The sequence below is a fragment of the Siphateles boraxobius genome, unplaced genomic scaffold, assembly GCF_051911475.1.
Source record: "Siphateles boraxobius isolate OS27281-9 unplaced genomic scaffold, OSU_SipBor_1 25, whole genome shotgun sequence".
In the NCBI taxonomy this organism is placed as follows: domain Eukaryota; kingdom Metazoa; phylum Chordata; class Actinopteri; order Cypriniformes; family Leuciscidae; genus Siphateles; species Siphateles boraxobius.
Genome location: NW_027508866.1, coordinates 23688943 through 23716425, shown reverse-complemented (window position 1 = coordinate 23716425; position 27483 = coordinate 23688943). Strand labels below are relative to the sequence as shown.

The following is a 27483-nucleotide window of genomic DNA, read 5'->3' as shown; positions in this document are numbered from 1 at the left end:
TAAAATCCCTTCTGGACACTTCTATCAATTCCATCCTCCAAGGAGTTTAACCTAGAACCCTCCAAATGTGTTACTCAGCATAATAATCTTTCAAAACATTTCACCTCTCTCACAACCTGCCGTTTCCCGATTTCTCTCTTTTATCCAATACGTCCTTCATATCTCACTTTAACAGAAAAAAAAAGTATCCAAGCCAGGTCCATAAAAGCTATCTAAGCAGCATTTTTCCATAAATTAGGCTACGGTAAGCCTGCCCCCACCATAAATAACTCTCAAACTTCCCTTCTCATCAAAGGAATTCAAAAAATCCATCCCACCCACCCAGATACCAGACAACCTATTACAAATTACATACTCACCAAATGTATTTCAACACTCGGATACCATTCCACCAACACCGCCCGCACAGCAGTGATCATCCTGACTTTCTTCGGTTATCTTCGCTGCTCCGAATCACATCTAACTTCGACACGAATATCCAGCCTAAAATTTCAGATTTACAGATTGTAGATAACAAAACCATATATTTCTTTATTAAACAATGTAAAAACGATCGAGCTAAAAAAGGTCACTTCGTTCACATTTTCAATTTGCCAACTCCCATTTAATAACCGTACCATTCTCTTATAAATTACCTGCAGTATGGATGTTACATGTTCAAATCCCCACTCGATCCACTCTTCGCAGACGACTACAATCATCCAGCCACAAACTCCAAAAACATCTTAAAGCAATTCTCATCCTGTCCGGGGTCGCAGCAAATACATTTTCAAGTCATTCTTTTTCGTATCGGAGCAGCAACCACAGTCGCCCAATAAGGTCTTACCCAACAACAAATTCAAACCCTTGGTCTTTGGTCATCAGAAGCCTTCAAAACCTACATCAGATCTAGCCCCTTCCACATCAGAAACGCACACCAAGCTGTAACTAATTAAATTGTTCATTCCCATCACTGAATTCCATCCTTGAATTAATTAATTCATTCATTCAAAATAAAAATAAAAGTGTTACCCATTTTTGCTCGACGTATTTACGCCTGCAAAAACAAAAATCTGTAATTTGCTTCAGTGTATTTTTACAAACAATTGCAAGCTCCCCTGTTCGCAAGCAGTGAGGGCTCCCCGTCCGTGGGTTGTGCTCAGTCCCCCTTCCGAAGCGCTGCTTGAGCCCTTACGTTCGAATAGCAGTGAGAGCCTGACTTAGTTGTCATCGGAAGACCGCGTTTGTGTCGCCATGTGGGCTCCCCATTCGTTGGCCAACGAGGGGTCTATTCCCATGTCCCAGCCCCCTTCAAAGCACAGGTCAAGTCCTCCCGTTTGAACACAGTGAGCACCCTCTGTTCGACTGCAGGCCGGCCTACCCCGTCCAATGCCGCAGGCACTTCATTCAGGCTCCAGTCGGATACTGCGAGGGCCCTCCCGGTCGAACGGCTAAACTCAATTCTGAATCACGCTTGTATAATCTCGCTCAGTACTCAAGAGCTTACAGTCCAAGTGCTGGCGGGGCTTACCCGTCTGATGCCGCGAGCCCTAATAATGCGAGAGTCCTCCCGGTTGAAAGGTCAAGCGTGGTTTTGCAAATACCTTCTCATACCCTTCACTTTTTTGGGGGGTTAATTCGTCGTTTTAAAATTGCTGTCCTCCGCTTACATGGCTTTTTTGGGGAGTACTCTGGGTTCAGGAAAAATTCTGAGCTTGGAGCCCTCTCCCGGACAGCACGCCAAATAGGCATAAATTACTATATCTGATTTCATGTGTGAAGTCGTGAAAAATACATACGGAGTTACTGAAACAATCATTGTCCTTGAATACACTTGCCTGTTAACAATGAGTTGACAGTTTGAACGTTCTTGTTCACTTTTATTTATTTTGAAGATTTGAAGAAAACTTTAGTTACTCCATTGCACACCTCAGACCACTCCCTCATCACTTTTAACCTCAAACTGACTCCTATGCTCACACTCTCCCTTTCGCGTATCTATGGTTTCATCCTTACTTCCTCCACCCACTCAGTTCCCTTTCGAAGGGAACTCAACAATACGTCAACAACGCTATGGGGAACGCCTCAGGCGTGACAGGTGTCTGAAATCACTATCAAATCACGTCAATCATATTGACCGGCGACAGCCCGTGAATCATTAGCGTGAATGATTAACGTGCGACCTGGAAGTATAAAAGGGCGCCTTGCAAACATGACAAACCATCTCATCGTCTTCAGGGACTGTCTGTTTGAAAACGCTATTCAATGAAACGGTAAGAAAATTAAATGTACAGCACACGAGTGTGCTTTTCTTGCCTGGGAGAAGAGCGCGCACGGGAGATTCTCGAGGGAATCCTCTGTGTGAACTGTGAGCGTTTTTCTCTTAAAACGCTCGCTCTCGTCTGGCCCTCTTCTTGAGTGAAGGGGGTTCAACGTCTGGTTCTCATGGTCCCGCTCGTGCCGAGGCAGAGCGGCGGCTTGCATCATGGGCTTCCAGATAGAGCTCGTCGATCATCTTGAGAGTGCTGTAAACCTCTCAAATGATTCGACGGCTGACGAGGGCGAACTGCAGGTCGATGACGAGGATTTTTCACCGACGGTTTCCTGCAGTTGCTGCTCTTCAGGACGTGCAGGAGATGGCTGAGGAGGTTTATAATCAGGTAGATCCTGAACCCTCTCAGCCACCCTGCCCCGTGTATGCAGGTCTGGTGGATGTTGTGGGGCTGTAGCTGCCATGGCAACGCGCTAGAGGAGAGACCGCTCGCGGTAGGCTCGGCGATCGGTTTCTCCCCGGCCATACACCATCAGCTCAGGGAGCCTTCCATTCCTTCCTGATCTTCACACGGAGATCGAGAGGGCATGGAAGAGCCCATGCTCTGCCCGTATTCACTGACATCAGCGGGTTAATTTCGCTGATGTTGATGGGATCGCAGAGCATGGGTATGTGTCGATGCCGCCCATTTGACGAGTCGTTTGCAAACTATCTCGTGTCTGGGCAGGCGTCGACACTGAGAGCTCCAACTCTGCCATCCAAACCGCTAAAGACAACAGCGCGTTTGAATGGCAGAGCATACACGGCAGCAGTTCAGGCTGGTGCTTCCCTGCACACCATGGCGGTGCTGCAGGCATACCGGGCCGACCTGCTGCAGGATCTCGACCAGGGGGCAGGGTTGTCCCCTAAGGCAGTTACTGAGCCGCGCCGAACCACGGCTCTTGCGCTCCGGGCCACCAAACAAACTGCTGCCACGATCAGTCGGTCGATGGCGGCGATGGTGGCCACGGAGAGACAGCTTTGGTTAAACCTGGCCGACGTTGAGGAGAAAGAGAAGGACTTTCTCCTCGATTCGTCGGTTTCGCCCTCTGAACTCTTTGGCCCCGCCGTGGAGGCGGGGCTTGGGAAGTTCAGGGAGGCGAAGGCGCGCTCAGCTGCTTTTAGGAAAAAACCTACATACCGCTGAGATCCGGTTCCACGCCCAGGCAGGCGGGAGGGCCTGGCCCTTCACGATCTGAGGACCGTAGACAGGGCCAGAGAGCCAGTGTCGCCTCTCGTGCGCCCCCTCTGTGGAGGAACACTGCGCAGGAAAGGCGTGACTCCCGCTAGAAGAGGGATCTGAGGGAGGTTATCCAGCACAAGCGCATACAGCGTCGCTGATGGATAATCTCCCCGGAGGGCTTCATTAAAAAGAGAATCCAGCCCTCTCCTCTCTTCTGACTCCCCAGACGTTCATTACATCAGGCCTGGCGCTGGGCCTATGATAAGAACGATGTTCCAATGGCCCGCCTAGGCTTGGTTAGTAGAAACGCCTCTTTCAGGCATGTAAAGTGGTGGACCCCAGGTTCATAAAGAACTATCTGGCGAGTCTTCACTCCGCACGCCGCAGGTGAGCTGTCTGGTCTTTTCAAGAGTAAATTTTTGTGAATTAAAATTCCGAAATGTATCTCTCTACAGACCTCGTTCCCTGTATAGAGTCATGGGGTCATGTCAAGGTAATAAGGTAAGAGAACTTTATTGGATTATCAGGGCCCTGAAGTTCCCCGTTAGGTGGCCAGAACGGTAACTGTGTTAGCCTTCGGGCTGCTAGCCACCTCAGGGTAGAGTGGTTGGTCTCTCTCTTTAAATTGTTTTACTTAGAGTGTTGACTGACGCTAGAGCTTCAGATAGATCTTATGTCCGGCCCACAGGTCCGTTTGACTTCTTCCTGAGTATGTCGCCCCTTGAGCTCTGTTTGGGTTTTCATTAGGCTGAGCGATTCTGCAGCCCTTTGTATGGAATAATACAGACTATATTCTTTAGTAAGGCTGTGGCTCCTCCGAGCCCTCAGATAGGTCTATGCTTGCAGGCTGGCCCTTACCAGGGCCGCCTCTGTAGCTGGCCTAGGCTGTGCCAGGGATAATAGAGGCGCTCTCCTAAAAATTTTAGCATTTCTTCCTCTGACCCTTCACTGTGTGAATGTTGGTTTCTAGCATCCCTGTATAAACAGCCTCCTCCCGTGGGAGTCGTTAGGCCAAGGCCCGCCCCCTTCTCTGCATTCTGGGGTGACTAGAGTAATGCAGCGTGGTGCTGAGGATGGTTTGTAAGGACATGGTAGGCCTCAAACAGGCCTCCGTGGTACATATGTCTTTATTGAGCAGGGTTAGGCCGTCTTCGCTTCACGAAGAAGACTGGGTTTCCTGCCCGACCCTGCCATGCAGAACTGGCCTACGGATTTAGGCCGCCAGTTTAGGCTTCACTCACCTCGCTGAGCTACTGCTCGAGCGCTAGGTTGTAGGTGGTTGGCTTTCATTCAAGCCCCACTCCCCTAGGTTGGGCACAGATACATTTCTGTCACCCCTAGAGCCGCTGGCAGGCCCGCACCCTGATAACCTCAGGGTGAGGTGTGAGTATTCCCCTGTGATACAGGGTAGGTCTGAGCACTTCACTCCCAGTTCTGTTTTATCCCACCTCGCACCACTATGGCTCGGGTCGAGTATGAAGTAAGCTTCACTTCTTCTTTGGTCGAAGTACGCTCCCCTGAAGCCAGAGCATTGCCCTGAGCTGACGCCCATGCATAGATGGTAGGCCCCTGGCTAACTGGGGCCTCCGTTGAGGCAGAGTGGTGTATGTTGTACTCCCCTTGTTTTAAGGGTGCTAGCTTTCTTGCGGAGTACACTGCCATGGGCAATGTGATTAGGCACCAGGATGCTGTAGGCGCTGTGTAAACAGTTTTTCTGCCAACGAAGGCTGCGCCATTAGGTAGTAGGCCTCAGCAGGCCTCCTTGATTGGACAGCCCCCCAGAGGGCACTGTAGGCCAGCTCACTTTACGTGGTTGGCCTTGGTGGTTCGGGCAGTTGACTCACTGATGGGTAGTAGGCCTTAAACAGGCCTCCTCGGAGGTGAGTCCCAACATTGTGGGACATACCTTATAGCGCTACTGGAAGCCCATTAGTGAATTATGCTGTGTAGTATGGTTTCCAACAGTGTACTTTATGGCAGAATATGACTTGCTATTAGCTAGTAGGCCCGACCAGGCCTCCCTGATAGGCGAGTCCCCAGCTGGCTGGCCTTAGCAGGCCACCTTATACTTTCACCCGGACTCAGGGCTCAAAGCTACCAGTGGTTATCAGGTAGTAGGCCACTCAGGCCTCCCTGAAGGTGAATTCCCACTTAAGATGGTTATCAGGTAGTAGGCCTCACCCGGCCGCCCTGAAGGCGAATTCCCACTTACGTTGGCTATCAGGTAGTAGGCCTCTCTGGGCCTCCCTGAATGTGAGCTCCCAAATATTGTGGCTGTCAGGTAGTAGGCCGCTCTGGGCCTCCCTGGATGTGGGCTCCCAAATATTTTGGCTGTCAGGTAGTAGGCCTCACCAGGCCTCCCTGAAGGTGAGTTCCCACATGCTGTGATTATCAGGTAGTAGGCTCCTCCAGGCCTCCTTGAATGAGAACGGTCAGGTAGTAGGCCTCACCAGGCCTCCCTGAAGGTGAGTTCCCACAGATAGTGGTGACCAGGTAGTAGGCCTCACCAGGCCTCCCTGAAGGTGAGCTCCCCACATACTGTGGTTGTAAGGTAGCAGGCCTCACCGGGCCTCCCTGAAGGAGGAGTTCCCACGTACTGTGGTTATCAGGTAGTAGGCCTCTCTTGGCCTCTCTGAAGGTGAGCATCTCACATACTGGGGTTATCAGGTAGTAGGCTCCTCCAGGCCTCCTTGATTGAGAACGGTCAGGTAGTAGGCCTCACCAGGCCTCCCTGAAGGTGAGTTCCCACAGTTTGTGGTTACCAGGTAGTAGGCCTCTCCAGGCCTCCCTGAAGGTGAGCTCCCCACATACTGTGGTCGTAGGGTAGCAGGCCTCACCGGGCCTCCCTGAAGGTGAGTTCCCACGTACTGTGGTTATCAGGTAGTAGGCCTCACGTGCCTCCCTAAAGGATCAGGTAGTAGGCCTCTCCGGGCCTCCCTGTAACGCTCCCTAGTGGTGCTGGGTTTATGAAGCTAGTGGTCTCTTGCTATCAGTTTCAGCTAGCCTTAATAGGCAGCTGCTGAAGGCGAGCTTGCGCCCTGGCTCGCTAAAGTGTTCATTCTCTGCTAAAGGTTCCCTCCCGGAACCTTTTCTGCCTACAGCCTGGTTTGCCTACCAGGCAGACCTTGTGCTCCCCTCACGAGGGTCTCTATGAGCATGCGGCTTCCTGAGTCTGGTCAGACGGTCGTAGGCCTCTCGTGAGGCCTCCCAGTTAGATCAGCCCTTAGGCCTTCACAGGCCTCCTCAGTGTTTTGAAACACAGACACTGGGTTGACCCGTGGATCGAGTAGAGAAACTCCCCTCGCTAGCAAGGGTCGGAAAGCACTATGCTGAGTCATACTCTCCGGGATATCCCGTCTCTGAGATCCGGGCCGAGTGGTTCACTGCCAGCTTCGCAGTCCCTCGGGTTGGATGCCTTACTTAAGGCATTTGTCCAGAGGCTCTGTCTTCAGACAGACAGGATTTGGCCTGACTAAGTGTCTATGTACTGGCGCCAGGTCAGGCCGTCCTGGTGGCATTTCGGGGTGAGTACGTTCCCCTGAATAGTGACTGGCTGGGGTTCCCTTGGGTTCCCTAGCCACATTCCCTAGAAGGGACCCCTTCTAATTGGAAGCTGAGGTTCCAGGCCCGGAGCCGGCCCAGGTAGACCTTTCATTTAACCATGTTTATGAAGGTTTTTCTGTGAGGCTGTAGCTTGGGCTATGACCGTAGGGAATGCTGTCACTGACAGCCCAGTGTGACCTGAGGGTGAGTGGTTCTAGCGTTTCATTTGAAGTTGCTGGTTCTGACAGTTGTCACTGCCACTTGGCATGCACTCCCCTTAGCATGGCGGCGTTGGTATATCGTTCCCCATAGCGTCGTTGACGTATTGTTGAGTTCCCTTCGAAAGGGAACGTCTCAGGTTACGACTGTAACCTATGTTCCCTGAGAACAGGGAACGAGACAATACGTCTCCCTGCCATGCCGCGGTGCTTGCCTACCGTACAGTCCCTTCAGACGATAAGGTGATTTGTCATGTTTGCAAGGCGCCCTTTTATACTTCCAGGTCGCACGTTAATCATTCACGCTAATGATTCACGGGCTGTCGCCGGTCAATATGATTGACGTGATTTGATAGTGATTTCAGACACCTGTCACGCCTGAGGCGTTCCCCATAGCGTCGTTGACGTATTGTCTCGTTCCCTGTTCTCAGGGAACATAGGTTACAGTCGTAACCTGAGACGTTTTCAGTACTGGACTCTAACAGTGCTACTACACTCTTTGCTCCACTCTAACATCTTGTTTAGACAACTTTTGCCCACTTTCATCCAGACCAGCCCGCGCCACCCCCTCTGCCCCATGGCTGTCCGATGTTCTCCGTGAACATCGCTCTAGACTCAGGGCTGCAGAGAGGAAGTAACGCAAATCAAAAAACTCTACTGACCTTAGTTTATATTAATCTCTTCTCTCTTCCTTCTCAACAATCTCTCCACAGTTAAAACAACATTCTACCACAACAAATTTAGCAATTGTTCTGACTCTTTCACACTTTTCAAAACCTTCTATTCGCTTCTTTGTCAACCCCCCTCCCTCCTTCATCTACTCTTACAGCTGATAACTTTGCAACATTCTTCATAAACAAAGCAACAACCATCAGCTGACAATTCTCCACACCACAAACTGACAAACACATCATAACAAATACACACTCTCTCTCCTCCCTCTCTCCACTCTCGGAGGCAGAAATTTCCAAACTTATCCTTTCCAATCATCCTACTACCTCGCCGCTTGATACTATCCCCACTCACCTCCTTCAGGCCATTTCCTCTTCAGTTATACCTGCATTTACTCACATCATCAACACCTATCTTCGCACTGTTACCTTTCCCACAGCATTTAAGCAAGCTCGGGTAACCCCACTGCTTAAGGAATCCACTTTAAATCCAGCACTTTTGGAAAATTACAGACCGATATCTCTTCTTCCGTTCATTGCAATGACACTTGAGCGAGTTGTGTTTAATCAACTCTCCATGTTTCTTGCACAGAACAACCTCCTGGACAACAACCAATCTGGCTTCAAAAGCGGCTCCTCAACTGAGACTGCCCTGCTCTCGGTTACTGAAGCTCTGAGACTGGCAAGAGCAGCTTCCAAATCCTCAGTACTCATCCTGCTGGATCTGTCTGCTGCTTTTGACACAGTCAACCACCAGATTCTCCTGTCATCCCTCATGAATAAGTGGTTCAAATCTTAGCTCACAGGTAGGTCCTTCAGGGTGTCTTAGAGGGGCGAGGTCTCTAAGTCACAACTTCTTGCTACTGGGGTTCCTCAAGGATCAGTGCTTGAACCACCGTTCTTCTCCATCTACATGTCATCACTAGGATCTGTCATTCAGAAACTTGACTAGAGATAACTCTACATCTCATTCCAGCCGGATGATCTGACGGTAGCTGCTCGCATCTCAGCTTGCCTGCCTGACAGACATTTCTTACTGGATGAAGGGCCATCATCTTCAACTCAACCTTACTAAGACAAAGCTGCTTGTATTCTCAACCAACCCAACATTTCAGCACAACTTCTCCATTCAACTAGGTTCGTCAACCATAACTCCTTCCAGGTCAGCCAGGAATCTTGGAGTTGTGATTGATGATCAGTTAAGCTTCACAGACCATATTACTACAATGGCCCGGCCCTGCAGATTTGCCTTATACAACATCAGGAAGATCAGACCCTTCCCATCAGAGCACGCCACACAACTCCTTGTCCAAGCGCTTGTTCTCTCCAGACTGGACTATTGTAATGTTCTCTTAGCGGACCTTCTGGCATGCACTGTCAAGCCTTTGCAACTGATCCAGAATGCAGCAGCGAGGGTGGTCTTCAACAAGACGAAGAAAGCCCACGTCACACCTCTCTTCATCAGTTTGCACTGGCTGCCAATAGCCGCTTGCATCAAATTCAAGGTACTGATGTTTGCCTACAAGACAATCACTTGTTCTGCACCAATATATTGTGCCATCCCAAAGAGGCCCGAAATCACTCTCACTGACCTTTTCCTGGACTGTTCCCAGCTGGTGGAATGACCTGCCTATCTCAATTCGAAGCAGCTGAGTCTTTAGCCATTTTCAAAAAAAGTCTAAAGACACATCTTTTTCGTCAGCACCTGACCAATTAATACTAGCGCTTACCTTTTATATTCTATACTATTCTATTTGTTTTTCTGATAAATTAAAATAAACCTTGCTATATTTACTGTGTTAGACTAACTGAGACATGTTACAGCACTTGTATACTGTTGTCCTCTTGCTGGTCTGATTGCTTCTATTGTTCTCCTCATTTGTAAGTTGCTTTGGATAAAAGCGTCTGCTAAATGATTAAATGTTAATGTGAATGTAACTCGTTACAACCGAGGTCTGCAGAAGAGCATCTCTGAACACACAAAAATCTCTGAAAGCACAACACGTCAAACATTGAAGCAGACGGGCTACAGCAGCAGAAGACACACCTGTATCACAAACTGAGGCTACAATTCACAACGGCTCACCAGACAATAGAAGATTGGAAAAATGCTGATGAGTGCTGATGGTAGGGGCAGAATCGGTTGTAAACAACATGAAAGCTTGGATCTATGCTCCCTTGTTTCAGCGGTTCAGGCTGCTGGTGGTGTAATGGTGTGTGGGATATTTTCTTGGCCCCTTAGTACCAATTGAGCATAATTTAAACAACACATCCGTCCTGAGTTGTTTTTGCTTCTGATGTATTTGTTTCTGACCGTGTCCATCCATTTATGACCACAGTGGACCATCTTCTGATGGCTGCATTCAGCAGGATAACACACCATGTCACAATGCTCAAATCATCTCAAACTGGTTTCTTGAACATGACAATAATATACTGAAACTGACTCCACAGTCTCCAAATCTCAATCCAATAGAGCAGCTTTGGGATGTGGTGGAACAGGAGATTCTCATCATGGATGTGCAGCCAACAAGCATCACTCTTGATGAAAATAATATCACAACATTTATTTCCATCAAGAGGTGTATTAATGCTTGGTCAAGAACTTGTATTGACAGTACAAGAGTCCAGCACTCTGTAAAGTCTCCTCCACCACAGCAAGATTTTAAACCGTGAGAGGTGATGACTCAGAGGTGCCGATTCATGTGTGAAAATGATTCTTCACGCTCCCTCCAAACCATTCTTTCACAGTTTAAGCCTGATAAATCTTGACATTGTCGTCATGGAATAAGACCATGATGTGTCTTCATGCTAGACACTCCATCAATTAGGGTTAGAAGAACTGTTGCCAAACAACATGCTAGAAACATAATAATCACTGCAATAATGAACCGATCGAATCCAGAAAGCGACTTTTTTTAATTTATTTTTTTTTACTTTTTTTTTTGCCGGGCAGTGAATATACCAGTGTTGTCAGTGTTGTCTCAAACTTCAAAAGTCTTAACATTTGAGATTTTTTAAAATATATCCAGAAATAAAAAATACATGCAATTAAGAGGGAAGAATTTGCACTATTTCTGCATTTTTTTTATCACAAATACAGTAATATTATTGAAAAAAACAATGTAAACAAACAGTTTTATATTGTAATATATTTTAAAATGTAATTATTCCTGTAATTAAAGCTGAATTTTCAGCATCATTACTCCAGTCTTCAGTCTCACGTGATCCAGAAATCATTCTAATATGATGATTTGAAAATAATTTTTGAGCAGTTGATCTTTGTTTTATAAAAGTATTAATTTAAGAAAAACCTTTATGAGCCCAATCTTTGGAACAGTAGTGTATGTACTGAGGTTCATGAAATGGAGTCTATTGTAACGGCAAAGTTAACATCATTTGGAGGCTGAAGACAGCTGCGATTCCTCAGATGTTCCTTTCGTAACCCTAACAGTCACCCAGAGTTTTGGCAGACATTGAGACATTACAATGATCACGCAACAAACATTCTGCAATACAATATGAGTGAGGCAGAACTAGACCAGAGTTTGACTCCAAACCTACCCTTCAAAAGGTCCAAATCTACGTTGGCCTATCTATCTATCCAGCTGTAAATCACTGAAAGGCTGAAAATAGTAAGTAAATACAAAAACTCCAACACAGTGCCTTATAGTTTCCTTGTAGGTCTTTGTATCACTTAAGTTATACTGCCATCTCTTGTACAGTTGGAGAAGAGATTTTAGTAATGTCACATTCCTATTTCAAATTCATAGATTTCAAAAGGGATCCCAATCTGTAATGTGTGCAAATATGAAGTTCAATCAGTTGCACAGCTTTTTTTTACTTTTTACATTTTAGCAGCTGTGTGTGTGAAGCAATTGCAGTTTAAATGTTATGTAATGTAGCAACTTTCTAATTATTAAAATGCATGGCTAAAGCAAAATCATAGTGAGTATGTGAACAAGAGATTTCAAAACATGGTATATTGCAAACCTCTGCGCAATATTTTGAAATAGTGTGGAGTTGTCGATGGGTCTTTAAAAGGCTGGACAAAGGTTGAGGGTCAAAGTGCACTTGTGTTTTGTCATTCTTTCTGAATATTGCAGCTTTTGGGAGTGTCTATTTGTTTTATACATCAGAACTTAACACTTTAACTGCACACACACACACACACACACACACACACACACACACTCACTCACCTGTAAGAGGGTTATTAAGTTTTACAAATAGGCAAAGGAACTTGTAAGGTCAAGATCAATTTAAATGTAAAGATTGAAGAGTCTAAAATACAATATATCATTGGGTTGTATTATATCATGACTTGAAAGATATGATTTTAAGTTATATTTATTATTTAAAACCATAGCACAAATCTAATAAGACTGTAACATTGTACAATAAGGTTTCATTTGTTAACATGAACTAATAATGAACTGTACTTCTACGGCATTTATTTAGTTAATGTTAATCTCAACATTTACTAATGCATTTTAAAAGGTTGTATCTGTTAACATTAGTTGATGTACTGTGAACTAAACTAACTATGAACATTTTTAAACATTATATTAAAAATGTATTGATCATTGTTTATGTTGACAAAAAAAAAAATTCTGTGTTACCAATTAAAAGTATGGCCTTAATTTAAGTATTTTAATTTTACTTTTTATTATTATTTATAATTATTTTATAATCTCTGTCTCCCTGAATAACTTTTATTCTATTTGTTTTTTATTATTTTTTGTTGCTTTTTTTGCTCTACGTGAATAATTTAGAAATATATTCAAATAGAAAACAAATATTTAAATATTACTATTTCACAATATTAATGTTTTCACTGCTTGATCAAATAATGATGCCTTAATAAGCATAAGGAACATTTTTCAAAAACATTAAAGAAACTTACCAACCACAAACTTTAGAACGGTAGTGTGTTTTACAAAATTTGTTTCTCTGGTATTATTATTGACTGAGGAAATGTTACTATTATGATAACCCTATCAAATATGTAGCTTTGTGAATAAGTTTGAAAGACTATATTAATCAAAACAAATGTATCAAAAGAAAGTGTGCAATAGATTTCCAGACCTCTTCGTTAAATTAATGTCCCATAAATCTCACACCCTGCACAAAAATCATTAAGGTAAATCAAATTAGAACTAAGAAACAGCCCGCTATTGACATCTAAAGCCACTGCGTCACTAATAAATCAAAAACTTCCTGTTCCGCCGACAAATTCAAACCTATGGGATTCATACCTATGGGTGTGTTCATGCATTCACTGCATTGACAGGCATTCCCAGAAAGCCCTTAGAAGAGGTGAGTTGGATCAAGTTACAGCATAACATTGTCATAATCTCCAGGAAAACACCTGACAGGGACTGTAGCTCTTCATTCTGTCCCGGGCTGTGACACTGCTATAGCTGTGGCCGTTTGGGAAGAGATATGTGACCCCTTCCTTGGTAAAGTCCACTGACACTGGATCTAAGCAGACAGCAGGTGAGTGAACTGTGAGAGTGTTCATGTGCCACTACAGTATTGTGTTTTAAAGAGTTACGGTTACACTTTATTTTAAGGTTTCCGTGTTACAGTGTAATTAAGTACTGAGTAAAATTAATTATATGTACTTACCATAGGGTTAGGAATAGGGGTTGGTTTAGGGTTACTTGCCCAACAATAATGCATTATTTATAGTTATTACTACAGTAACTACATGTAACATATGAAACAAGTAATGTAAAATAGTGTTACCGAGTTAAATCAAGTTTGTTTATGAGAAGTATGCTTATATATATATATATATATATATATATATATATATATATATATATATATATAATATAATATATAAGAAAGTAGCCTTAAGTGTTATGAAATTACCAGGTTACTTAGGAAGTAAGAAATGCATTTAAAAACATGCTAATGTTATGAATATACACAAGGGACTTCAAATCTTTATCTAAAATGAATTCTGAATTGAATCAAACACACTGTGGCTTTGCAGTGTTGCTTCAAGCCATTGTTTGTGTGATTGCATTGGCAAAGCACTGCTGAAAAACGTATTTACATACAGATGCACAGATCTTTTGTCAGTCAAAGCTGTTTGCATTTGTATCTGTGGTTTGTAGAGAGCGTGCTCTAACTTGAAAAACCACACCACTCCCTCTAATGCACAAATTCACTCAAAGTTCCTGGTCGGACTGAGCAAGTAAAGTGAAAGTACAACTCAAACAATCCTAAACACACAAGACCGCCGGTCTATTTTTCCCTCCAATGGCCTCAGGCTTTAGTGTTTTTAAAGCATGGTGTTTTGAAAGGGTCTGATTGCTAATAACACATTAACGTGGACGCATCAGCTGCCTTCACTCAAATACCAGAGACTAATAATGCTGACAAGAAAACGTGTTTGGGCAGAGTTGGAACTCATCTGAATAAATATCTTGAGAGGGATACAGCAGTCTTGACTTGTATGTCTTCATGGCTTGAATGTGTATTAGTATGTTTTAATGGTGCTTGAAAAAAAAATACTTTCTTTATAGGCCGGGTTGGTTTGTTGAAATGAATGCAGGTCAGTCAAACTCTGTTGTTCTAATTGGTGCCGGAAAATCATGCTCCAGGTGAGTAGTCTTGCACACATAAATTTCTTTGTTTTACTCATGTTTTCATCATTCAAAACGTTTATTATTATTATTGTTTACACTTTAATTTCAATGGTCCACTTTAGACATTTTACTATCTATAAGTAACCTTGCAACTACACGTCAGCTAACTCTCATTAGAGTATTAGTAGACTGATAGGCTTAGCTGTTTCGAGTTTGGGTTAATAGAATAGGTTGACATGTAGTCAACCGAATGTCTAAAGTGGAGTATCGAAATAAGTATCTTTCTTACTTTCTTGCAATTTTTTTTTTTCTGGATTCAAAGGGCTCAGTTTTCCTCTTTATTGAACACCTACAACTGCTTTCTTAAAGACACAACACACTTGCAGCTCACTGTCTATGAGGTAAAACATCATACTTATATCTGTATGTAGATAATGCATTCATTACATTACTAATGCTCAATTAATACATGTGAAAAAAGTTTGACTTGTTTTGACTGACTATTTGATTTTACCATGTGGTTTTGCACTTGTGTGTGGACTTTGGGCCTATAATCATAATTTTCCTTAAACTGCAATTGTACTGCCCTCTGCTGGGACAGAACAGTAGCAGATCAGTATTAACCGCGTCATGTCTGCTTTTATAGAATGAAGGGAAGGTGACATTTAAAGGCATCCTTGGCATTTCCTGGGGTGTGAAGAAACCCATTCAGTTACAAATACAAGATGAGAAACCGATATTTACAAATGAGTCGTCAGTCAAGTCACCAGACCCCCTGAGTCCCCTCGGAAATAAAAGGTTTGCATTATTTAAAAAAAAAAAAATACATTCCATTATTTATATGTAAAAATCAGTGGTGTGTTGCATGTAACATCTTTTGAGTTGTAAGGAAAAGCTGTTAAAATAAATAAATAATAATAATAATGCTAAGATGTTCTGGTCTATTTAAAGGAATATTTCAGGTTCAATGAAGCCTAAACTCTTATTGACAATATCAGTGGCATGGAAAGTTGACTCGTTCCTGTACTGTACAATGGATCTCTATGGGGCCAGAGTTTAAATCTGGCATGAAACAGAAGTTGCAAGAGTCTTTTATTCTCTAATGTGCCGTATATACGAGTGAAACTGATTCTCAGACAAGAACAACTTGATTTTGTCCGTGGGGAATTGATTCGATGGTTGTGGTTTGCGATTGGTGGATCTCATGTGAGTGACAGGTTGCTCCGCCCTCACGCCAGTAAAAACACATCATCAGAGAAGAGATGTTGCTGGAGGGAAGGGAGTGATTTTGATTAAAGACTACAAGGCACATGAATTGATAATTATTTATACTAACTGTAATATTTCATAAAAAAAGAAGAATTGTCAATTTTGAGTTCATGGTGACTTTAAAGACCCCATGTAACCAAGTGATGCTGTGTTGATGTATTTTCTACTGAAACAAAGATGGAGTGGGACATATCGAAGACATAATCCCTAGTTTTTAGTTTTAGTTTGCATTTGGAATAATTGATTTGATTCTTGTATGTGGAATTAGGGGAGGGACATTCTCATACTAGAGAGCATTTGATAGAACAACATTTGGATAATCATTTGATGAGTGATATTTTTGGTTTATTTCCAGAAAGAGAATGACTATACACTTTCAAATATCTGTTAAAACATTACTCATATGTAAATGACCTGTACTAGTTTCTTTTTCCTGTTAGATATTTTAATAGATATTTTAAAGAATTCTGGTAACCAGACCCCAATGATGGACCCCATTGACTTCCATAGTTGAAAAAAATAATAATATGGAAGTCAATGGGTCATCAACTGCCTGGTTACCAACATTCTTCAAATTAGAAGAAAGAAATCATACAGGTTTGGAACAACTTGAGGGTGAGTAAATGATGACTGAATTATCACTTCTGAATGTAAATTACATGATGAAAATAAACTCGTCAGTTTTTTTTTTTTTTTTTTTTTTTACCAAACAAGAGTTGTTTGCTTTTAAAAATCGAGTCATTAAATAATTATTACATGAATTAAGTTCAAATATAATTGAATCAGGGTTCACATTACAATCTTGTAGTCCAATTTTCAACAGAACAGAACTATCTAAACAATGAGTATATCTACAGTGGGAAGATAAGGTTTGAACATTTAAGTCTGAATAAAATGGGTGAGGCAAGATTATAACAGGAAGCCAGGGGACACAAAACAAACTTTCTGTCTTAGATGATTAAGCCATTTGTATTAGTCATGACAAAATGACTTAGAAATCATTGTGGGGTCCTTCGGCCCAAATGGACCCGACGCATTTAAATATTATTATTTTTTAAATCATAGCTTCATCGGAATGGTCTGAAATTTGGTCACTTTTTTGGTACTTGGTATATGAACATCCAAAAAAATTGGGGACAGGATTTGAATAATCTAAGTGGTTGTAAAAAAAATTGTCACACTCAGGACCTTCGGGTCCAAATGGACCCAGATAGGAAATGAATGGCAAATTGTCTAAAATGTGAAAATACCGAGTTTTTTTGTGCGTACAATTTGCAAATCAGCCACGATCCAGAAAAAAAGCACACAACAGTGAAGAGGTGAATCTATAAAACATCAAGAGAGCAAAACAGACACATCCACACACACACACACACACACACACACACACACACACACACACACACACACACACACACACACACACACACACACACAGACACACACACACACACACACACACACACAAACACATTTTTATACATAAACAAACTAATAAATTCAGATTACCTATGTGTTTTGCATTTTTAAAATGCTCAGTTTGTCCACCAGATGGCATCCATCTCATTTCAAAAATTGCTTTCATGAGGTCTAGGCTTGACTCTAAAATGAAATACAGCTTTAAACAATTTTTTTTTTTATTATTATTATTATTTTTAATTTTCTACTATATTCAATGGGGGGAAACTGGAATCATAAAATTATCAAAACACCAAAAAAGCAAAGAAAAAATATTATAAAAAACAAGTAAAAAAAAATATTATGATTTTCTTTTAATAAATATGAATCCCACCCTTCCGGCCCATTTGGACCCGAAGGTCCTGAGTGTGACTCTGAAATGAAGGACCCCAGAGGATTTTGTCTTTTTATGCTCTCTCATTAGAGTATATGCTTGTGATTTAATAAAATGTTATGTTCCATTAGGGGTATGACACGATGGGGAGAATTTGATGATCTTCGTATTGATGAACTGGAGGAAGCTGAATCCACAAAACCTGAAAATCCTACTCAAGGTTCCATTTCTTATACTTGTATTCCAAGTACAGTCAGAATAGGTGCATCAGCGCCAGCCCCCTTTTTCAGAAGCGCTGGCTCTGGAAGCATTTTTTCCATTAATTTTTCCCAATAGGGATTTTAAAGTCTTTGTTAAAGAGTTGTAAGCCATGAACCAATACAAGAACAAAGTGAATCACAACTGGTTACAGGCTTTAATTTGAAGCAGTATTTGAAATGCGAACAAAAATACAAAGGTACAAGACTGTGAACTTTACGGCTTTAGTGAGGGAAAGAACTGCAATCCCAATTTAATTAAAAACAATGGAGACATATAAAATTACTCAATCACAAATGTTGAAACAATATATTTTAAGATTATTGCAAAATATGCTTAAAAACAAATATTTAAGCATTTTGAGAGCGAATGGAGATCGATTCAATTAAGCCATTTGCAGTGCTTCATGGGAGTGGGCGGAGCTAACAAGATATTTTTCCGCATGTTGCTTGTCTATGGAAAAAAACGAATGGAGTTTTTACTTCGGGAACCCGACTGTTGCCATCTATTTGATAACAGTGGAATTAGCACTATGGCAACGTGTTTGTAAACACGTTTTCTTACAGAAAATACATTTATATTATACAAATAAATTATAATTACTTAATATCATACAGTTTGATTTCTGCATTAAAAAAATGGCATTACACCTTTAATTAAGAAAATCTCTCTTTAAGGCTACATCACATACGAGAGCAAGACTTTGGGCCTTCCCAGGCCTTCCCGGACTGTGCCTATCCCTGAGGAAATGTCATATCTGACCCGTACTGTGAGTGATGCCTCGTTGGTGAAAATGAGGGTGAAAAGTAAGAAGATGGTAGAAAGTCAGCGGAACAGAAATAATCGCTTCTCCATCAATGGACACTTCTACAACTACAAGGTCTGTACCTTATCTGCCATAACCAACATTGAAGCCAGATGTTAATTATCAATAATATTGTTAGTATTATATTGCTTTGATAGGTATTTCATATAGTTTAACTTTTGAAATACACATACATACATCTGTAAAAGTCACTATAGGGGAACATGTTTTGTGAACTTTTTAACTTTAAATTTGTACTTGTACTAGCATCTATCAATGTATTTTAACATGATTGTCGAATTTTATGTAAATCGTGCTGCCTTCATGTGTTATCGGAAATTTCCTACTTCCCACTTCTGAAATTGCGATTTCAAGCTACTCGTATTCAAGTGCTTTGCTGTCGGAAAGAAAAGGAATCATGGAGGACACCAGGTTTATTCTTGCCTATTTATTGAGGAAATATCATTAAAGCCAGGTGAAAATGCCAGGCACTTAGGTTGAACCATCTTGTCTTTCAACATGGGTGAAATAATGTCTTGTCAACATTGAATTAACATTGAATGCTTCATTTAGTATATGCAGACTCATGAATATGCAAATTAGCTCCGCCTCCATGCAATCACACAAGCTCAGAATACCTCATCCACTTGGCCAACTTTACTGTAGAAAAAGCTGCACAATGTCTTGTGGAAATACTTGGAAATACATACAGCCATGTATGTTTGAACCAGAAACTGATTCAGAAGAAGTAGTGGAAGACTGAACTACAGGCTCGTCAATGCATCAGAATGGTAATGCGTTTTATGTATTGCTCTGTACAGCATAGGGCACATCACAGTAATGAATATGATTAGCCTTTTGCTTGACTACGTTATCAAACATTTAATAATGTGTTGATAATGTAACACAATCTAAAAAAAATCTAAAAAGCAGTATCCTTAGAAACGCTTCGAACAACTTAGAACGTCAGTGGAGAAAGGCATTTAGTTTATCATAACATTGTCAAATACATCATATACATAATTCACCCACTATATTGCTAAATGCACCTGATTTTTCAGATCGACAGAAAAATATAACAAAATAATGTCTCAGGTAATTTGACTGTAACCCAATTCCCTGAAAAAGTGGGAACGAGATGCTGCACTCTTAGCGCTATGGAAAAACATTTTTGTTTGACCAGTTGTGAGTGTTTGGCAAACACGCCAGCTTGGAATGTCCACTCAAGCAGCATGAGCATTCAAGCTATAAAATCTGATGAACGTGTGTGGAGAGGACCAGCCTGCCGTATCACATATTTGTGGCAAGGGGGCGCACTTGCCAAAGCTTTGGAGGAAGCAACTCCTCTGGTAGAATGAGCCCTAACTCCTAGAGGGGAAGCTTGACCGCACATCTTGTATGCTAGGGTAATGGCATCCTTCACCCAGTGTGACATTTTTGCTTGGTGGAGGTCGCCCCCAGGTTACGACACCCATAGCAACTGTAGAGTTGCTCTGACTTAAACCACTGGCTAGTGTGGTGGGCATAAGTCTGAAGAGCACGGATTAGACACAGTTGTTGAAGTTTCTCCTGCTTCTGTGTAGTGAAAGGCAGAGGACAGAGGGCTTTAAGAATAATCGGATGCATAGTCAAGAATGGAACTTTAGGTAGATAATTAGAGTATGCAAAATAGATTTGACCATTCCGGGGGCAAGGTCTACCAAGGATGTTGAGGTCGACAGACCTTGCAAACCCCCAATTCTCTTAAGTGAAGTAATAGCCATGAGGAAAATCATATTTAGAGGGTCTAGAGGTTCAAAGGGGGTCTCGACCAGACCCTCGAGGACTATGGCTATATCCCACCAAGGGATCTTTGCTCTAACGGGAGGCTTCAGTCGCCTGGCCACACGAATGAAACGTGTGATCAGAGGGTGCTTTCTGACTGGCATCCCGTTAATCTGGGCGTGGCAAGCCAATATGGCGCTCACAAAAACCCTGAGAGTGGTGGGGCATGTGCCTGCTGATAACTTCTCCTGCAAAAACTTCAGCACTGAAAAAATCCTATTTAGGGTGTTGGAGTGGAGTTTGTGTTTGTGTCGGAGTGAAATCAATATTTTCTCCAAAGCGGCTGCATAGATAAATTAACTAAATTAATCACTTTTTTATAACAAAAATTAACCATCACTGAACTTCAGCTGGACTATCATAATACTACTTCTAGATCTGCTGTACAGCTGAAACAAACTTTGTTGCATTATTTTCCTGTTATCACTGTAAAGCTGCTTTGAAACAATCTTGTATATAGTATATTGCACTCTATAAATAAAGGTGACTTGACTTGGAGTTTCCATTGTCCATTTGTCACAGCCTGTCTAGAAAATAAAAATTCAAGGGGAATCAGAATGCCATACTGACCGACGAGAGGAGGAGCTGGGGAGTGAGGAGGGTAATCAGCTCCTGAGAAACATGATGCTGCTGATAATACTGAAGGAGCTTATAGCTATACTGTGATAGGCGTCATATTCCTATAGGTAGACGTGGATCAGCTGAGAGTCAGCTGATGCGAGCTTGACTAACGTGACCTGCCAGAACTGATGCTACGCTTAATATTTCTTAAAGCAGATCATTTTTTTTAAAATCAGCATTAACTACTGCATGCACCTTTAATGTGCTAATAACAAATTGAACTAATTTTTGGTACTTAAAAATAAACCCAGTTAAATATGACAGAATCAACAAAAAAAAGGGTCTTGTAAGCAGACCAACTATTTAAATGAAAGGTTCCCCCATTAATGAAAAGTCATTATTATTTCACCCTTTTGTACACATTTATTTCTTCTATGAATACAAAAGGGGAAGATTGTGCTTGTTTCTTCTTATAGAATTCTGGTTTATTTTGTTTATGCAGACATCTATTTTCACTCCATCATATGGAGCAACCACAAATGTGCACATTGACAGCAAGATGACAACACAAGAAGTCATTACAGAGCTGCTTCAGAAATTTAAAGTAGGTATTAAAATTACATTTTGCTAAGTCATTTTAGTCATTTTGTTGTTCTTGATTTCAACCCTTAATTTTGATAGACAAATTCACAGATAACCTTTTTTAAAATGCAGGTAGAAAACAGTCCAAATGAATTTGCTCTCTACTGCATTCATCAAAGTGGAGGTAATGTAGAATTATAGATTCAGTTTTATGTTTTCAAAAAAAAAATTTCACAAGGAACAAAATAGTTTTAGTTAAGAATTATGTCATCATTCATCCAACATTTGTTCCAAGATTCTCTGTCCTAGAGTTTAGACTTTGCTGACATTCACAGAATCACATTTCTGATTGTTAAATCCATTGTTGGTAGAGAAACGAAGGTTGAGCAGTTCAGACCTGCCACTGTGGGAACGTGTTCTACATGGACCATCAAACAGAATTATGAAAATGTTCCTCATGGATGCAGACGAACAGGAAGTTAGCCTTGATGTAAGACTCACTCTCCAGACAAGACAGAAATTTGTATTTCCTACTCAAATAAAGTTAAACTAATGTCCTGTTTCCACTGCTTTAACAGGTCGCTCAGTACCTCAATTTAGAGATGCCCATTTTGAGAGTAATACTGCAGAAGCTGGAAGAGCAAGAGCATCAAGAAGAGCAAAGAATAATCGCAAAGTAAGAAAAAGAAAATGTTTTTTTCCAATGGTTTTAGCGTTGGCAGATAAGCTTACGTGTGTTTTTATCATACAGGTATGAAATGGAACGGAATATGTTGTCGCAGTGCTTGAAAAAAAGGATGCCGGTCAAAACCGAGACAACTGTATAAATGAAGTCTTGCCAATGGAAAACTGTTTTCCACATGAAGTCTCAGGGTACAAAGAGAAATGGAAAATAAGATGGGAACTGGAGTCTTCAGGACAGAAATCAGGATTGTGAGATGTTCAAAAGTGCATACAGGCCATTTCAAACATGGGTTTACTGTTAAGTTTGTGGTTGTAGTGTAAATATAATGTAAAATATTTTTCACATAAATGTAATTACAATATTTATCATGCGAGAAACCAAATAAAATACTGGTATTTGATTTGCAGTTTATTTGTGGATTAACTATAGCTCTATTGCTATACTGTGGTTTGCTTTTAAGATTGTATTCTTGGAAATGTTAAAAAGAAAAAAAAAGTTCCAACTGGCTTACTGTAGAATTCTGGAAAACATCTATCAACGGCAGATTCTAAACTTAACTTTAAAACCATTCTTGGCAAAATGTATCACTTAAAATCACATATCATTTTGCATTACATAATTTGTTTTTGAATAGTTTACATATACATACTGATCCCATTTCACTATAAAATCCTCACCTTTTATAAAAAAGCTTAAGTACTTTAGGTACTTGACAAAATATAAAATTCCTTTCAAAGGGAGTTTTTTTTATCCACATTATAAGTTTTTACAAAAGTTATCCATTCTACATAAGCTATATATCAGAAAAAAAAATCGTTTATGTCAAGAAAAAGAATGTGTGGTCTGGTCAACTATCCAAAAGTGCAAAACTGTGGAAACTTGGTGTCCATGAGAAATTCAAGAGGATCTTCTGCAGGTCATCTTCTGCACCTCGTGGTCATCATTCAGTGGGTTAAGGGTTACCTCAAACTTGCATGCCAGTTGCTAAAAAAAAACGAAAAGTACAGTAACGGTACATTTTTGTTACACTGGCAACAATCACCAAAAAATTAAGTACTGTATATCGAAAATAAATTACCTTTTTTGCCATTCCACAAGCCCCAATATTTGCATCATCTGATTTGCGGCATTTTGTCTTTCCAATAGTGGCCTCTATTTTGTAGTGTATCATATTTGTTACCTACACAGAAACATTCACTCACTGTTATTCAATGTTGATTAGTACACATAATATACATGAACAGTATAAAAATATGAAATCTGTACCTGAGTGCGAGCCGATGTGATATTGATAAGTTTGAAGTATTTCTTTGCTTTGGACTTCATGTTGAATGCATCTACAGCTTCTTTAGCAGCTTCTTGCACATCTTCCCTCTCTGGGTTGGCGTCCTTCCAGCCACCGAGAAGCTCCACATTTCCTGTGAGACACGGAGGGGGGATATTAATGAAAGCACTTGGTTTTAAAGAAATGTTTTTGCATTGTTTGTGTTCACGATAAACGTGCACTTTACTACAAATTATATATAACAACAACGATTTTTTTTATCCATGTTGCAATTATACCGTGTTTTTAGATAGGAAAACTATTCTGTCAAGTACTATATTCGAAATTGAGCAATCTCGCAATTCTGACTTTTTTTAAATATTTAAAATATTCACATTTAATGCACACGACGATAAAAAAAAAAAAAAAAAAAAAAAACACGTACAACATTTGAAATTGTGTGAATAATCCAATGTAATAAGAACAAGCTTACTTGCTACAACTATTATTTCCTCCAAAGGCTGGTCAGCAGTGCTGAAGTGAAACACAGAGAGAAAAGACACGAGGAGAAGAAAGCAGACATCCATGGCTTCGGCTGCGTGATCTCTGAGAGAATGATCCAGGGAATGTGGAGAATCCTGCCATGTAGACACGGAATGCGTGACGCGTCCTGGTGCCGCACGCGCCCTTCCCGCCAGTGAGGGTGGAGTTCGTGTGACGCCCAATGATGTAATGAGCCTGCAAGGGTGAATACTCACAAACGGTGAGTCAAAGGAAACATTGTGTGTGTGTGTGTGTGTGTCAGTGTGTGTGTGTGTGTGTGTGTGTGTGTGTGTGTGTGTGTGTGTGTGTGTGTGTGTGTGTGTGTGTGTGTGTGTGTCTGTCTTAGGCCAGAAAATGAGGAAATAAATGGTAGGCCTAATCTTCTTACGCCGTAAGCTGCCGGTCTGCTGTCAGTACTTAAGACAGCTTTTCGGCATGTAATTTAACTTCCTGTTACTTACAGGTGAAGCTTACAAAGATTTTAACCACACTTGAGTGGAAATTTCACTGCTCATTATTCTTACTGCATATCTGATTAACATTTCATTTCTTTTGGGGCATAGATTTATTATTTACTTATTTTTATTATTTTTCTGAGATGCCATCGTTTTAAATTCAGGGCTTTTCATGGAGATACTAAGACTTATAGTATGTATGTATGTAATAAATAAAAAAAAAACAATAAATAAAAAGTAAACAAATAAATTCACTCATGTCCTCTGTTGGGTGAATTTATTGATGCATCATTACAACAAATTACGGTAGGATATATAAAGTAAATATATATAGGCACATATATATATATATATATATATATATATATATATATATATATATATATATATATATATATATATATATATATATATATATGTTGATTATGGGTGACATTGTTTAAAATATGTATATTTAATTATATTTGCTTACATATTATTATGTTTGTATGTAATTTTTGCAGGGCTCTCAAGTTTTGAAGACAGGCAAGAGTGACATCCAGCCGACAGATACATTTTTGTCATTGGTTGTTGGGTTAAATCTTACCCAGATACAATAGTGCTATATTCTGATTGGCTATTGTGTAGCTCGACGAACAACACCAGAGGAGACGCGCTTGATTCCTGCCGGTTCCACAGTGAGAGCGGCGCGACCAGAGTTTTGGCATATTAAATATACTGTATTACAAATAGTTTTTCAGCGTGAGAAATACAATGTGTGGCGGGAGAGCGTGACAAAAGACCGAAATGAGTGACTGTCACGCTCAATGCGTGACACTTGTGAGCCCTGTGTTTGTACAATTTGTACGAAGTTTGGTTGATGTAAAGTAGCTGAGTTAATATTGTTAAGTTGAGATTTTCTGTGTCAAAGTACTAAAAACATTTAATTGTATTAATTGGTCTTTAATCAACATTAAAGAACATTGCATGCAGCAATCATATCACATAGAATGTTTTGTTTTTATCAGTATTACATATGTTGTAGATTAAAAATTAAACTAAACTAAAACTTAACATTTAATTCTGAATGAAAAAGTTAAGTTTTGCATATATATATATATATATATATATATATATATGTGTGTGTGTGTGTGTGTGTGTTTAATATGGTGCCCTCATATAGTTTATTCAAAGAAAACAAAAAACAAATTCTAAATCCCAAAACATGTTTTGCTGGTCCCAGGAGGATAATCAGTCATTTGTCCTGAACAGTGACTTCCAAATACCTCTCACCAAGGCCACATTTAAAAACAAAACAATCTAGAACATGAGCTGCAAAAATCACACCCACACTACCCAGTGCGGGCAGCCCAGACAAAACAATCAGAGTCACATAAAGGACATGCTGACAGAGCACAACAGATATATATATATCTGTTATATGTGTATCTTTGTATATATATATATATATATATATATATATATATATATATATACCAGTGCTTTATAAAATACCATCATTTAGCCTTGTTTACAATAATCTCTACAGCACTTTTTAGTGGCAATGTAATAGTTCAGTTATCTCATCTGGCCTTAGGTCATGTCTGTATGTGACTGCATTTCGGACCAGTGATGACATATAGCCTTTGTAATTACAATGTGTGATGCACTAGGGTATTATATTCATTGCGTAATATGTATTGTTTGATTTGAATGGTTTACACCCATTAGAAATTGTGCTCATTAGGCCCAAGGATTTTACTTTGTCAGGGAAATATTAGGGAGTAAATGCGAAACTCATCCTCTAAGATCAATTATGTCATCAAGTATATCAGATGAATACTTCTCTTTTATAAGGACTATGATAACCTCAGTTAACCCTGTCATGTCGGTCAGTCGCAGTGATAAGCTAAGCGCAGTAGGGCTCAATGCTGTTAAAATGCTCGTCTGTTCTACAAGCTTCTTTAAGGACTTGAACTGACGATGAACTATTAAAACCCCTCTGACTGATTTGCATGTGTATTTAGGTTAATGATAAACAGAAAGCTTTTAAAAGTGACACTATCAGATACTGCATATATCTAAGTTTATGTACAATGGGTGCCTATGTTGTGTTACATTATGGGCTACTTGTGTTTAGAACAGGTCTTTCTGATTCTGATCAGAACCAAAACAGTGTGTAATGAAAAACATTAATGTATTTTGTTGTAGTCTGGGAGGATGCACTTATAGTTTTATACAAATCAATCCATTTTACAGTTTATAATAATCATGATTAAAACAGGAAGTCACAATCTATGATATCAATTAAATTCAATGTGAAAATTGCCCAGTTCTATTAAAAAAAAACAAATGTTTCCCCAACAGATGGCAGCATATTTGTTTTCATTTAGCATGAATGGATATTTCAGTCCAAAATTGCATTTATTTTTCATAATAAAAATATTTTAAGTATAATTTTCATATAGCAGGCATAATAGGCATTTCCTGTAACAGCATACAGCAACATTACAATTAGATGCACTCCAACCACTGACAATATAGGCTTAGTCCAGCTAAGTGATGCTTAAGGGGGTCTAAACGTGGATCAATAGGCTGTTGGTCCACCAACACTACCTGTTAAGCAGAACTCGCTCTTTTCTTGTGTGGTAGAGTGGAGAAAAGAGGTGACGATTCCCACTATTTCAACCAACAACCTAGCCTCGAAATCTAGACGCACCCTAGCGGCAGCAGAATTTATTTTGCAGCCAGGGTAGTCTAGCAACTCTCCGTTGGCTTTCGAGCTGGAAAAACCAAACTCTAGTCAGGCCAATCACATCGTGTATAGAGTTGGTGGGCGAGCTTAACATAATGACTGCATAGTTGTGACGGTTCCGCGTGAATTCCCTGCTACTTGAAAACAAAGAAGATGACGAGCAGCGGTCTTTCGAAATGGCTTTGATCGCGACTCTGGAGGACT

The 27483-nt window shown here is 40.6% G+C and overlaps 2 protein-coding genes across 2 annotated transcripts; one reads left to right on the top strand and one right to left on the bottom strand.

Moving 5' to 3' along the window:
• Positions 1–13185: 13185 nt before the first annotated feature.
• On the top strand, positions 13186–22683 carry rassf6 (Ras association domain family member 6). The gene is made up of 11 exons (XM_077243271.1): positions 13186–13404; positions 14445–14522; positions 14830–14908; positions 15154–15305; positions 17700–17788; positions 18504–18706; positions 21519–21624; positions 21735–21782; positions 21970–22088; positions 22177–22274; positions 22350–22683. Exons 2-11 carry the CDS (start codon positions 14464–14466, stop codon positions 22423–22425), a joined length of 1029 nt encoding a protein of 342 aa, XP_077099386.1. The 5' UTR covers positions 13186–13404; positions 14445–14463; the 3' UTR covers positions 22426–22683.
• On the bottom strand, positions 21480–24509 carry LOC143750311 (cystatin-C). Its single transcript, XM_077243274.1, has 4 exons — positions 24041–24509; positions 23550–23701; positions 23362–23463; positions 21480–23267 (listed from the first exon to the last, which is right to left on the bottom strand). Exons 1-4 carry the CDS (start codon positions 24132–24134, stop codon positions 23181–23183), a joined length of 435 nt encoding a protein of 144 aa, XP_077099389.1. The 5' UTR covers positions 24135–24509; the 3' UTR covers positions 21480–23180.
• Positions 24510–27483: the final 2974 nt, after the last annotated feature.